General features: G+C 37.6%; 1 protein-coding gene across 2 annotated transcripts in view; it reads right to left on the bottom strand.

Annotated features, from left to right (window-relative positions):
- Nucleotides 1–970: 970 nt before the first annotated feature.
- The window catches only part of xrra1 (X-ray radiation resistance associated 1), a 41,945-nt gene continuing 27,827 nt past the window's right edge, over nt 971–15,088 (bottom strand). For both annotated transcript variants that reach the window (XM_039745627.1, XM_039745628.1), the window contains 6 exons: nt 13,965–14,083; nt 12,858–13,118; nt 10,079–10,241; nt 6,559–6,674; nt 4,992–5,094; nt 971–2,361 (listed from right to left, as the gene is read on the bottom strand). In XM_039745627.1, coding sequence (XP_039601561.1) covers nt 2,156–2,361; nt 4,992–5,094; nt 6,559–6,674; nt 10,079–10,241; nt 12,858–13,118; nt 13,965–14,083 — 968 coding nt within the window. In that variant the 3' untranslated portion in view covers nt 971–2,155. The remainder of the gene's footprint in view (nt 2,362–4,991; nt 5,095–6,558; nt 6,675–10,078; nt 10,242–12,857; nt 13,119–13,964; nt 14,084–15,088) is intronic.

Genomic DNA, 15,088 nt, shown 5'->3' with positions numbered 1-15,088 from the left:
TATATATATATATATATATATATATATATATATATATAAAGATATATATATATATATATATATATATATAATATATATATATATATACCGGAGGGACTGAAACTAGATACACCAAAAATAAAGTGAAAAGAGGGACGCAGTGAGAGTTGCAGTTCCCTTGGGACTGAAATTGGTTACACATGACCGTAATACAAGAGATGCTTTCATTCTGCAGGGCGCAGACGGCAAGGGTCTTTTCCTTTCCCGCAAGAGACAACTTGGACTTACAGCGGATGACGTTTACACTCACTACATAAGCGCCATTTGTTGCAGCATTTTATCAGTGTGTGTGCAGTTTGAACGTAGAAACATTGTTCAAACTCTAGATCAAATTTCTTTCAAATTTAGCTTTCAAACTACGAATTGTTCAAAGTTAGAATCATTCAAAGTATGAGGCACCATTGTATATATTTTCTGTGGTGTCACCAATTACTATTTCCATGTCATTGATCACAGGGTCATCTCACAATTGGATAGTTTAGAGTCACCAGGTAACCTGAAGGTCTTTGGCAAGTGGGAGTAGGAAACCCACATGGACACCACCAAAAAAAGTACAAATTGAATATAGATAGTGACTGTGTTGGGAGATGAATTGAGGTCACTGCAACTGTAAGTCAGGACTGAATTAAGTTAAATAAAAGGCACAATAAATACATTTAGTGTTGACATCAGCACATTTATATTAGTTGGGGAACACATTGTAAGTGTTAACTGTAATGGAAGTGGAATAGTGGTTCAGTGTTTGGCACTGCTGCCTCACAGATCCAAAGACCTGATCTCTCTTGGTCTCTGTCTGTGTTGAGTTTGCACATTCTTCTTGTGAATGTGTGTGTTTTGCTCCAGCTTCCCAAAGTCTTGCAGTTTAGGTTAGGTTGCAATGGACTGATATCCCCTCCAAGACTGGTTCCCACTTTGTAGCCAATGCTGCTGGGATAGGCCATGACTCTGTACCACTGTGAAATGGAATAAACAGATTCATAAATAGATGGTGCCTACAAAGTAGAGATGCTCTTGAGATGATCTCAAACTCAAATAACGCCAAGGATGTATAAACATGTTAAAGAAAAGAGTTTATTATTAACATTGAAAAAAGTATATTAAAGAAGAATTGGAAAAACCACAAGCCTACTTGTCAATTTACTGAAGTGGCCAAGCCTTTACTACTAGGTAAGGCGGCTGGTTATTGCTCAATAACTCTCAGCTCCTGCCCTCGTCCACCTTCCAATTGAGCCTGCACCTCACACTACCCTCCTGAATCCATGGTCTGGTGCCTGAAGGAGACTTTTAAGCTCTGGTCCGCACCTACTTCTGAGGAAGGCCCAGAAACCACTTCTGGGGTCAAGTGTTGCCCTGGAAATTCCTGAGGCTGCTCTAGGTGTCACTGCAATCCTAGTTACAAATGCTCTCCTTGAAGGTGAGGTTAACCCCAGTTCACCTGTCCATTAAAAGTAAGACCAGGGAGCCACATATAGGCTAATAGGGCATCTATCAGCCTGAGGGAATCCTAGTCTAGTTGTAGTTGTCTCTCACCATCTTCCGTCCACATCTACACAGGAGTAAGCAATTCTGGGGAACCATCCATAATGTCACCTATTGTTGTTTTTCTAGAGTTGTTCATAATATTGTTACTATGGTGTCTTATGACCCATCTGTTATCCTGCACCAAATTAATTAACACACAGTCGTGGTCCATACCAGTACCTCTATCAAAACATATACTGTGTATACTGTGCAGAATTTACATTTTCAGACTAATATTGATGCTATATTTATTTATTAAGCTCTTTGAGATCTGGATTGAAGGCTTTTAAAGAAATATATTTATTCATTTATTTTTAACTTTTGGAATGTACAGCAAGCACCTACTAATAGTAGAAAAGCCTTCACTCTGATCAACAAACTTAAAATTATCAATAATTTTTGTTTCACGCTTTATTAACCAGAAGCAAACTTCACAGCCTCAGCACCCAGTGTATGAAAGGAGTTACAAGAATGTGTCACCTATGTCAGAGTCAAAGATGCAAATACATTTATGCTGGAAGAAAACCTTCCAGTTTGCTCTTTGTTTTATGTTTTAATGTGCTAAAAGTATGAGTTAGTTTACTTAGTCACACTTTTACTTATTTGTGTTGTCACTCTCTGTGGAGTTATCCTGTTTTTTACCCACTTTACTCAAAATGTCCTGCGTGTGCTTTTCTATTTCAGCTGCTTGCTGTAGTGCATTATCATGGACCTTTGTATAATTCTGTTGCAGTTCTTTCAGTAAATCCAAAGCTTCTGCATGTTTTCGTCTCCTGGCTTTTCTGTCTTGCAACAGCGATACTGTAACAAATGAACAGCACTAATTAGAACAGTATAACCATTACGATGCGTTGGATACGATAATTACAAATTTTAATTTCCATGTAATTTTGGATGTTCGTTTTGAATGATCAATAAAAATCAAAGTCACTTTACTTAATGCTTAGACAGGACATTTTTGTTATATGTCAGCAGTTGAGGACAGACATAAAAAACTAACAAAGGCTGATCTTGGACCAAAAGCGCATCCCATACTTCTTGCAGTCATATTCTATAATATTCTATGGAGATCAGTGGGGAAAATCTATGTGGGGATTCATTGTTCAAGATAAAAGAACCTGGGCAAACATGCAAGATGTGATGTGGGAGGAAAAATGATTACCTAGGGGAAAAACCCTCATGGAGAGAACAGGGAAACTTTAGACGATGGACCCGGGGCTCAGACTCAGCACACTGGAGCTGTGAGGCAGCAGCATTAACTAATGTGCCACCACCATTAACTGAGCCTAATTTCTATGAACATAACATTTTCAAACCCACACAGACATGTGAAGAATGTACAAATTCCAGAATTTCTGGATGTGGGATTCAAACTCTGGATAATGGATTTATGTGTGAAAAGCACTTTTTTTTATTGTAACACCATGCTTCACTGTTTTCTGTTAACATTTCAAAACAAGTATTTAGTTTAATTTATTTTTGAACAGTGCTCTTCAGTAAGTACAGGCTCAGAGTTCTTACTGTATATATACAGAATTAACAACTATAATGCAATAACATGAAATTTAAAAACTTTTCTTCCCTCATCGAATAACATTCTATACTTCAGAATGACAAGTGAAAACAGGAATTTATAACATTTTGAAATTTATTTAAAAAAATAACAACTGAAATACCACATTAACACAAGGATTCAGACCCTTTGCTATGACGCTTGTCAGTTGGCTCAGGTGCACCTCATTCTGTTGATCATTTTCTACATTTCCTACATTATTTGGAGTAGACCTGTAGTTAGTTCAACTTATTGAAAACGATTAGGACAGACACAATGTTGTCTGCACTGCATAAGGTCCCACAATTGACAGTGTGTATCAGAGCAAAAACCTAGCCATGAGGTCAAAGGAATTTCATGTACAGCTTTGAGACAGGATTGTGTTGATGGGGAAAACTACAAAATGCTGGCAGCAATGAAGGTTCCTAAGAGTACAGTTTTCTTCACAAATTCATAAATGGAAAAAGTCTGGAACAACCATGATGTTTCCTAGAGCTGGCCACCCAGCCTAGTTGAGCAATCGTAAGAGAGGGAGGTGACCAAGAAGCAGAATGGTCACTCTGCCTGGACTATAGAGGACCTGTGTGGAGATAAGAACTTAACTTCAAGAAGGACAACCGTCAATGCAACACCACGCCAACCTGGGCTTTATTACAGAGTAGCCAGACAGAAGCTTCTCCTCAGTAAAAGACACATGGAAACCCACTTGGAGTTTGCAAAAAAGACCTAAAGGACACTCAAACTATTAGAAACAAGATTATCTGTCTAATGAAACCAATATTGCCTCAATTTTCAGTGCCTGTAGTAAATTAGGCTCCGCTCATCACCTCCACAATACCATTCTAACAGTGAAGTATGGTGGTGGCAGCATCATGCTCTGAGGTTGTTTGTCAGCAACAGGGACCTACAGAAAAGTCAGTCAAGTGAAAGCTAAACGGAACAAAGTATAAAGATATCCATATTGAAAAACCTGCTCGAGATTTTCATAAAGGATATCTTCTCCAGCTCTGGTCCTCATACTGGGCTTAAGGTTCACCAACAAGACAAGTCAAGACAACACAGAAAGACAGACTTGAATCCAATCGAACATCTCCCTGAAAAACGCTGTTCACCAACTGTCCCCATCCAATCCGACAGAGTTTGAGAGGATCTGCAAATAAAATGGCAGAAAATTCCCAAATCCAGGTGTCAAGCTTGACATGCCATACCCAAAAAAACTCGAGGCTGTAATCAGTGCCAAAGAATCTACTGAGCAAAGGGTCTGAAAACTTGTGTCAATGAGATATTTCATTTTTTTTTTGTTTTTAATAAATCTACAATCCATCCATCCATTATCCAACCTGTTATATCCTAACTACATGGTCATGGGGGTCTGCTGGAGCCATTCCCAGCCAACACAGGGCACAAGCCCAACGCAGTAAATCTACAATGATTTCTAAAATTATATTTTCACTATCATTCTGGGCTATTGAGTGTTGCTTGATGAATAGAAAAACATTTTAAAATAAGGCTGCAATATAGCAAAATGTGAAAGTGGACTGATTAGTGCTGTTGGCTCATAAAAATCATTCATCACACATTCTCTCCCTGGTTTAGTGGTACCATAGTGTCCTCCCTCAGGGGTGGATGTGTTCGTGATCAAGCCCAGCCCAGCATTGATTTGTGTCTTGTGCTTGATGCCACTAATCTCACAGCCACCATTTGATTTAAACAAAGTCCAGTGAATGTCCAGGCCATAGGGTATAGAATTCAACACCCTTTTATTTGTTGCTGATATCCATAGCCCCCCTTTTCTTACAATATAGCTTTCTTTTATAATATTACTGTATACCAAATATTTGTTCTATAAGATATCTTCATAGCACACTGAATTTCTTACCTAGTGGCACTTCAGTTATCGCTGTGCTTTCCTTGATTTTTGTTAGGCATTCTTCCACTTTCTCTCCTTTGGATTTTCTTGGTTCTGGAAGTTGTGGTTTCACCTAATAGAAATATTTATGAGTTGTAAGTGAATTTATTGATGCTAAAATGAATCAGTACTGAATCAAGTATAGGAAGTCCAAAAATAAACTATTTTTGAACATTAATATAAACTGTAAATTGTAAAATGTATAGCAGATAACAATGAAGGGAAATAAACTGAAATGTAAAATTCCCTAAATTGTATTCTAAGCTTAATCTCTAAAAGAGACATAGCCTGTCCCACGAATGCGTGGTGTCAGATGACCAAAAACACTGTCCACTGAAGCTCTCAACAGAACTAGGGGGCAACAGAGTTATTGTTTCTGACATATTCTATATTTTGTGATTCCACTGGGTACTCTGCACTTGCTTCCACATCCCCAAAGAGAGGCTGGTCAAATTAACTGCCAATTTCAAGCTGGCCTAATGTGAGTGTGGGTGTATACAATTGAATTGTGCCCAGTGCTGCCATTAATGATTCAACTGAGTTTATTTGTGTTGATAAAAGCCCAATTGTTGTTCATTTCTGGCATCCTGTGTGGTGTTCTAGGTATGGAGAGCAGCTACAAAGTCCCACTCCTATCACTTTCATCTTTTATTCATTGTATATTTAAGTTATTTGTAGTTTAATAACCAACTTCCAGAAACCAATTTATACTACACATTACTTGTGAGTGCACAACTTTACTCCAGTAGACAGACATTAGTGTCAAAGACAGATCTTGTGTGTGTTCCATGAAAATCATCAACACTGTGTATTTACACTAGTATTATCAGAAGCTTTATGAACATTATTTTAAAAATATATTTGGAATAACCTAATTGAAAAAGGTGCTGTATTGTATGTATACAGGTATATCGCTGACCTTGAATATTTAAATTTAATGAGCACAATGAGACTGTTTTAAGGCAGATCTACAGTACAGGCCAAAAGTTTGGACACACCTCCTCATTCAATGTGTTTTCTTTATTTTCATGACCATTTACATTGGTAGATTCTCACTGAAGGCATCAAAACTATGAATGAACACATGTGGAGTTATGTACTTAACAAAAAAAGGTGAAATAACTGAAAACATGTTTTATATTCTAGTTTCTAGAATAAAACCATTTCAGGTGACTACCTGTTGAAGCTCATCGAGAGAATGCCAAGAGTGTACAAAGCAGTAATCAGAGCAAAGGGTGGCTATTTTGAAGAAACTAGAATATAAAACTTGTTTTCAGTTATTTCACCTTTTTTTGTTAAGTACATAACTCCACATGTGTTCATTCATAGTTTTGATGCCTTCAGTAAGAATCTACCAATGTAAATGGTCATGAAAATAAAGAAAACACATTGAATGAGGAGGTGTGTCCAAACTTTTGGCCTGCACTGTACGTACAAACATTCTCTCTTGACTTTGTCAGTGCATGTCATAAACAATTAACACACAAAACCTTATGTGGCAGTGTGGTTGTAAAAGTTTACTTTGTCAGAAACTCACCGTCTTCTCCTTTGACATGAATGGTCTCTGCACAGTGTCCAATCTGGCTTTGTTGTCTCGATAAACAAGAAGGTGCTTCAAGGCATACTGGAGCGCTCTCACATTCTGTTGAATTCCTGATTAATAAAATTAAAGGTACATAAACATTTATATGAAACTAGACATTAAGCCCGTTAAAATAACGGGCGCTAGAACAGTAGTGCATAAACATTAGTAGGAACAGTCTATATTAAATGGTAAGGGACCTTGTATGTGGCTGTAATATACGTCACTGTATTGTGTGCCTTTAATTTTCTCTCTCAGTAATACTGGTTTGTATTTCCGTAAAATGCCTGTAATTTTGTCTGACAGTAATACAGTGGAACCTCGGTTCACGACCATAATTCGTTCCAAAACTCTGGTTGTAACCCGATTTGGTCGTGAACTGAAGTAATTTCCCCCATAGGATTGTATGTAAATACAATTAATCCGTTCCAGACCGTATGAACTGTAGGTAAATCTATATTTTTTTTAAGTTTTTAAGCACAAATATAGTTAACTATACCATAGAAAGCACAGCGTAATAGTAAACTAAATGTAAAAACATTGAGCAAACAACCAAGAAAAGTAACATTGGAACAATGCACGTGCGTGCCTGTGTGTGTGTGTGTGTCTCTCGCGTGTGTGTCTCTTAAGGGCGCGCCTCTGTGTCTGTGTCTGTCTGTCTCTCGCCTGTGTGTGTGTGTGTGTGTGTTTGTGTGAGAGTGAGTGAGTGACACGTGCATGTGTGTGTGTGTGTGTGTGTGTGTGTGTGTGTGTGTGTGACTTGCGTGCGCCTGTGTGTCTGTCTGTCTCTCTCTCTGCACAGGGAATGCACAGGAAGAGACTGAACACGTGCTGTGTGGCCCCGTTCATGCGCACTTCACCAGAAGACACACACACGGACACCTGGATGCACACAAGGGTTTTATTAAAGAGGATGATGACTTCACTGGCATTCAATTTTATATCCAACACTAACTTGAGTCACTAGTGTGCACACTGCATTTACATTACTTTGCTGTCCATATGCTTTAACTGGCCTTTACTTGACAAACTACTCTTTAATTTCTTAAAAATCTGCATGTTGAGGATGAAAAACTATGCTTTCATGTGAGAATGGGACTTGGCTCTGGTAGTAATGCTCATTTATTCTTTTATTCACTTTTCAAAGTACTTTAAATTTGTGCACTATCATGGAAGAATTAACTTGACAACATAAGGAGTTTGACAGGAACCAAATTGGATTAAATTGGAGCTGATAAAAATCAACCCCACCTACACATGTCTGGAATGTGGTAAAAAGGTACATTGAAAGACGCTCTTTAGAAATGATAAGAATGTGCAAAATGACAGTGGCTGGGCAAGGGTTTGAACCTAGTGCTTGAAATTGTGAGACCTGGTATTAGTAGCTTTCTGCAATATAATTTATACTTGGATCTATGAGGTGTGTCAATTTCATTCCTGGAATGCACCTTTAAAAAATATACAGGTGGAACTGTACACTAGTGGCTACTGTCACCTTCAAAGTACTCCCCTTGTGCAACTATACACAGACTTAAACAGTATTCCCATATCTAGAAGCAGGCCTGAAACTCATTTTCCAGAATACTGTGTGCTGGACGGCCGGCTACTCAATCCGACCGGGACGCCCAGAAAGGAGTAAGATGGGGGAAAGCAGTTACAGAGGGACACTGACTTCCTCAGAATGCCAGATGGAGATGCCCCTGCAGCATAGTTGCACCCCAGATTCCCACAGGGCGCCATGGGAGTTGGAGTTCAGCTTCACTGCCCTGCAGGAGACACTGCAGAAAGGCTTGAGAAGCTGTACTTTCTCTATAGCCCGGAAGTACCTCCGAGTCACGGGGATGGAACTACAGAAGTATTTCCGGGCTGAAGAAATCCACAAGTCTTCATCTGACCCAGGTCAAAGACTATTTAAAGGACTGGTGGAGACTCACCAAGTGAGTCGGAGTTGAGAGGGAGTAGGACAGAGCTTGGTGGGAGGAGTGGAGGAGAGATTTGTGTCTTATTTGTGGTTATTTTGCTTGTGTATGGTGGCGGAGGTGCTTTTGGGCACTACTTCGAGAAGAAAAATCATTAAAGATCTTCTTGGTGGTTTTTAGCTTGTGTCAAGAGTCTGTCTGTTGGGTTTAACAGGGCAACAGCGCCCTCTAGCATCTCACAACTGCTGAGCAGCTGTCTCACATTCTGTTGGATATCAGTTATATTAGAAAATCTTTGTCCTTTCAGTGCAGCTTTTAATTTTGGAAATAGCCAGAAATCACAGGGAGCTAATACAGGTGAACAGGCAGGATGATCTAATTGGGTAATCGCTTTTTTAACCAGTGAGCACAGTGTGACTTGGTGCATTGTCATGATGAATGATCCACTTGTCAGGCCACAATTCGTGTCTTTTACTTCAAACAGAATCTTGTAATCTCTTTAGTACCTCTAAATAGCATTGTTGGTTTATTGTTAGTGCCTGTTCAATAAATTCTTGGTGGACTATTTCCTTGTGATCGAAAAAAACACACCAGCATGGTCTTAAAACTGTGAGTGCGACATTCGTGCTTTTTTAGAGTGTGATGAACCTGGGGTTTCCATTGCATGATCCATCACATCTTCTCACCCATCTTTGAACTACTTATGCCACTCAAACACACTCGACTTTTTCATGGCATCTTCACTATATGCCACTTGCAACAGTTGAACCATTTCAGTAGCGCATTTGCCGATTTTTCACTCAAAATTTAATATTAATACATTGCTCTAAATTTCGATCACCCATTTTTACGCAAAAGTGTACACGCAGATATCAATTACCTTCCCAACAGCTAACTAACGACTGGCTCTATCAGCTTGCAATTTATGCACATAGTAGTTCAAACACGAATACTCACGTGATTTTAATACAATTACATCACAGGTGGCACTACACGGCCATTCTGGGAATTAAATTGTCACACCTCGTATTCTTTAAAATCTCATTGCCTTTTAAAATTAACTTAACAGCAATTTAAAGGAGCAATGAGATATAGTTAAGAAATTATCTGAAACAAAAATCAATTTCAATTGTGATCTCAAAAGTGTGCCCAACATGCTTTTCTTCACACTTTAATACTCGTTGCTCTTTCTTTTTTTTTTCATTTTAAGAATACATTTCTGTTTTCACCTTATCCCCCATGGACAATAATAACAAAAATTAAATGATTAAACCTGCTTATTCCAGGTTATTCCAGTCGCAGGTGCAAATTAACTTAACACATGTTTTTGGGATGAAGGAGAAAACCAACACAGTCATGAGCAGAACATGCAAACTCCCCAGACAGTGTCTGGGTTCAGGATTCAAACAAATGATGCAGAGTCTGTGCCACTGTGCCAACCACAGACATTAATGGCAAATGCAATATCATCAAACTTGTAGTTATCAAAAGCTACAAAAAGAGAATTTATCATTATTAGAGGATTTGGTACTAATATTTTGATACACAGAGCTTACCAACAGGCTCCAGCATTGTAGAATCTGGCCTGGCATCCATTAATTCCTCAAACCCTTTGTATTTCTCTGGAACAGCATTTTCTTCTTTTGTTTCAGTTTTACTCATTGTTTTTTCATTACTTTCAGAATTTAACAGCCATTCTGATTCGGGCAAATCATCTACCTGAAAGTACAAAATAAAGAATCATTGATCATAATAGATTAGATCTTCTTAATTGATTGTAAATGTGGCCACAACCAGACATCCAGAAATGAAGATTTGTTATTAAAACTCTTAGATCCAATTCAGGGTTGCAGGAAGATGAAGTCTGTTTTGGCACTGACAAATACAAGGAAGCACTGGTCCATGGCTGGATTTACTCATTCCTTCAGCAGCACTCATTCACACCAGGCCAATTTATGGTCACTAGTCATCCCAACCTGAATATGTTTGGGATGAGAAAGGACAATTGGAGTACCAAGAAATAGCCCACATTACACGAGGAGAGCACACAAACTTCTTACAGAAAGTAACCAGGTGAGATTAAACCAAGTCAACTGGGGTAGCAGTGCTAACCAGCATATGTTCCACTGTGAAACCCAGAAATAAAAATAAAAAACAACTGCAGTTTAACATAAAATTAAAATTCACTACAGAAAATAAAAAAAAAAGATTGTCTTCGGATTAAGCAGGTTTGAGAATGTTATAAGTCATAGCAGTTAAATCTGTTCATCATTCATTAGCCCCTTCTGTTATTATCTGGAGTTAGCTCATAAAAACGAAAGACACCCAGTAATTACTTGAAGCATGCAATTTTAACTTTGGCCACAAGATGACGCAATGGGACTTTAAATGTAAGGAATTTACATGTCATAAACCTTTGGCTATCCTTGCCTTTTTGGAAACGAGCATTTCCAAGAGTATTGAGTCACCAATGCTAAATGGACACTATGTGGCTGGTAGAAAATGTACTTTGTTTAGAAATCTTTTATGACTTTCATTGTGATGGAGATTTTTAATGAAAAAAATATCATTTTTTCTGTTACTAATGTAACCAAAAAAATTTACAGTCTCTGGCAAGGCTTCTAGTTTCAATAATGTCTTTTGTACATTTTTTATATATTGGCAAGCTCAAAGTGCTGTATATATTTAAAAATAGTTATATCAAGTTTAGAATAGTTTATCAATAGTTCAAACTTTAGACTCTCAAGCTGTAAGGCAAGTCAATATCAATATATAAAATGGTTAAATGTTAATGACATAACATGCAAAAAGTCGGGCATACACTGTGTGATTCTTATACGATTTGTAGTCGCAGACTCAATTTCTGAGTTGACCTGAATTTTGGTTTCATTGGCCATCATTTCACATGCAATAAGAAAGAGGTTGCATGCCCAGTTGCCTCTTCCGTTGTACGATCAGAAGAGTTTCTGCCATATCAGAATTTTGTCAGAAAGAAGTGAAGAATGAAGTCAAAGGCAAATAAAGATCAGAGAGTCAAAAAAAGAGTTGTCAAAACCAACTTTAAATGGACATGATGATGATGTCACTGCCACACAGTCCCATTGCATCATGGGATTTATCATCATGAAAACAGGAAACCCAAATCACCTAAAAAGGCAACTGCATAGTCAAAGCAAAATGGCACTGGAAAAGGCATTAAGTAGATTTTAACTTTAAAACTGAAGCTTCTGTCACAATGGCAGGAATAAATTTGATAGGTATTAAAACCTCAGAAGTGACACCAAGATTTTTTTTAGCTCACATGAAACTCATTATTAAAAATCAATAATTATAGCAGTTATGAATTTAGTGTACTTCTATAAAGAAGATAGTGAAGGCTCCTAAAAAAATCTACAAACAAGGCCTACCCAAGGCAGCCTGGCCCCATACTCCACAATCCGGCTTTGGCCTACCAGGACTAAAAGGGCTCTGGGTTCCAAAACACTTCTTTAATATTCAGTCTCACAAACCCATTTTTTGGTGCTGCCATCAAAATTTCCAAAATTCATTGTTAGCAGCCATTTTCATGCTCACTTTCACTATTTTGATTTCAAAGCACTATCATATACTGTAACACACATACAACTAAGTGGCCATTGACAAAAGTATCTTAAAAAAATGTTCACTGGAAGAACCCGAAATAAAAACACACACACACCAGTAAATTACATTATTAATACATTATATTATGTGCCTCCAATTCTCTCTGTAAAATAGGCAGAGCATATTGCCAGCACCTTCGCAACCATCTGCATATCCAGCTGAGCCTTTTTCTTTTCTTTGTAATTTCACAGCCAAGTATAGCAAGAGTCATGAACGCAGCTCTTTTCTTTGTTGACATTTTGAGAAGCCTGTGGCCATAATGGTTTTTTGAATAGCTAAAGCTTTATTGCAAAATGTAAATGGGTAAATGTGTCCATTAAGACCATGTACTGTACATGTATAGCCGGAGTATTTATGGCATGGCATGTCAACCGCACTAAATGTACTCATATAGTCTGAGTACATATACGATTGGTGACTCTATCAACTAGGGCAAGTAGTTTGACCACAATTTCTAAAAATTGTACAGTGTGTAACTAGTCTCAAACCCACCTATTCCAATGCAGGGTCACAGGGTCTGAAACCTATCCCAGACACAGTGTCAATCAAAATATACAGTAAAACATATAATGATTTTTAGATTGGATATTGATAAACAAAACAAAAAAGGAATTCAATCAGTCTTGTATTTTACTTGCTGCCAATAATACACTAGTTTAATTTGAAGTTGGAAAGTCATTTAATTTTGCTTACCTGAGTCATAAAAAAAGCTTCAGTGTCTTGTTCTTCAGTGACTTGAACATTGTGGATTTGCTCTTCTGAGTCAGCTTCTTTTCTATCAGTTTGTGGTAGTGTTCCAATTGGTGGAAGTGGTTTGTTTTCTGCCAGGTCTTTAATTGAATCTGATATGGCAGGTCTTAGCTGGGCAAAGCCCAACTTTAGCAGAAGTGAATCAGAGTAACAGTCATCTAAAATTGGCAGTTGCTTTGGGATCTTGGGAATTTTAGTTGTAACCTATAATTGAAGTTTAAAAATAAACCTTTTGTATTAGTTGTCAATATAAATTTAGTTGAAAAAACTATTATGTGGTGAACAGTTAATTAACAATAATGATGTTTACTACAGATGTTTATTCCTGTAACTCAAAAAAGATAAATGATTGCACTGGTTCACATAAGTATTGCACTGCTTTGCAAAAGAATTGCATTATTTTATAAAAGGAGTGTGTTATTATGCTGAAGAGCGGAGTTATTTTGCAAATGTATTGAATTACCGCACAAAAGATATTGCTTGGTGTAGTCTGTATCATCGTGAACACACGTGCTCTGGACATTCAGTAATGATTAGTGCCGGACAGATTAAGGATGTGTATTCATACAATCATGTAAGAAGAACTGAACAAATGTCATAGGTGTACATTTAATCCTGCATGTGCTGAAGGGTAAATTTAATCATCTCAATTTAGGGTCACAGGGAGCCAGTGATCATCGCAGCAGTACTATTTGTAACATGAGAAGCCACCTGCAGCTGCTGGTAACACTGGACATGTGTGTAGAGAAAGAGGTTAATAAAGCACATACCTTACAATCAAGGGACAATAACTGAACAAAAGTTATAGTCATACATTTAAGTTTAGTAAGTTTGGTACAGATGTTTTAAAATAGGCAGAGTGGCAGTGCAGAGCTAGAATTTCTGACTCATGGTACCAGGGTGGGCATGGGTTTAAAGCAAGAAATAACCATGGTGGATGATATGCCTCTCCTTTGCAGCTGCACAGCTAAAATGCATTTTTGTAGACAGAATAAGCTTGTAGGTTACAGCATAGCTTCACAAAAATACATTTTCATATGAAAAGCTTACCTTACGTTTAGGGTTTAAAGGCAAAGTAAAATGTGGCTTCTCTGTCTTTGCTGTTTTTTTCCTATGGACTTTAATATCAAGCCTGTTTTGAAGAAAGCTGGTCAACAAAGTCAGGTCACCTGAAACATAATAGATAAATGAAAACACCTTGTGAAAATCATTTTAAATTTTGCGTTAAACCAAGGAATACTTAAGGGGGTCAGCAGTATCCAAATTAAATGTAGCCAGAGAGAGCAACTAGTTAATTCACTTATATTGTGTAGTTAATATGTTCATTCTCCATGAAGAGTAAGTTGAGTCTTTTTGACATTTTTGGTTATCAAGTTATTATGTTTGATCATATGATGCTGCCTGTGATTTTTGTGTTCTTTGGATGAACACAGGTATACCTATTGTAGGTTATGAAAAATGTGTTCTGAAATTTTTCATGCAAGGAAGACAAGAGCTTCGGGGTAAGGTCTTTATACTCACTAATCATAGCACAGTAAAGTGGCAACATGTTCCATGTTGATCGGCACTTCCAAGAAAGAACTTCACTATACTCTGTAGAAGTGTCACTGATGACTCTCTAATGATCCTATGTGGGCTCATTATAGTGTTTATCAGGGTTGGTGTCTCAGGCTACATCAGTTAACCTGGATGAAACTAATCCCATAGCTTCTTTTTCAATATACAAAATTATTTGATATGGTAATCATCCTTCATGTACAAATGTCAAATTAACTATTTAAGCAGAAATGCATTAATTTAAATTTTATCACACTGAGACTTCTAAATATTCTAACTTCTTTGCATTAAACATGTGACGTTTGGCAAATTAAATGAGACCATTGCGTTTTTCTGTAATGACTGCATTTGTTGGTAACAAGGATGAAGAGTGGAACAGCGACATGCTGAGCAGGTTCTAGGATTAGATGAAGTTGTAAATGGCGCCTCTGCTTTGAGAGGAATCATCACTTCCAGACCTATAAATTGAGACCTGGAGACAGGACTGGGACAGAAAAGTATTCAGGACCTAGAATTCACAATTTAAAAATGTTGAGGTATAGTAACGTCTGTTTAACAACAACATTTATTTATATAGCACGTTTTCATGTAAACAATGTAGTTCAAAGTGCTTTACA

The sequence above is a fragment of the Polypterus senegalus genome, chromosome 2 (assembly GCF_016835505.1).
Source record: "Polypterus senegalus isolate Bchr_013 chromosome 2, ASM1683550v1, whole genome shotgun sequence".
NCBI classification, from domain to species: Eukaryota; Metazoa; Chordata; class Cladistia; order Polypteriformes; family Polypteridae; genus Polypterus; species Polypterus senegalus.
The sequence above is the reverse complement of the archived record's forward strand: the minus strand, read 5'-3'. Positions and strand labels throughout refer to the sequence as shown.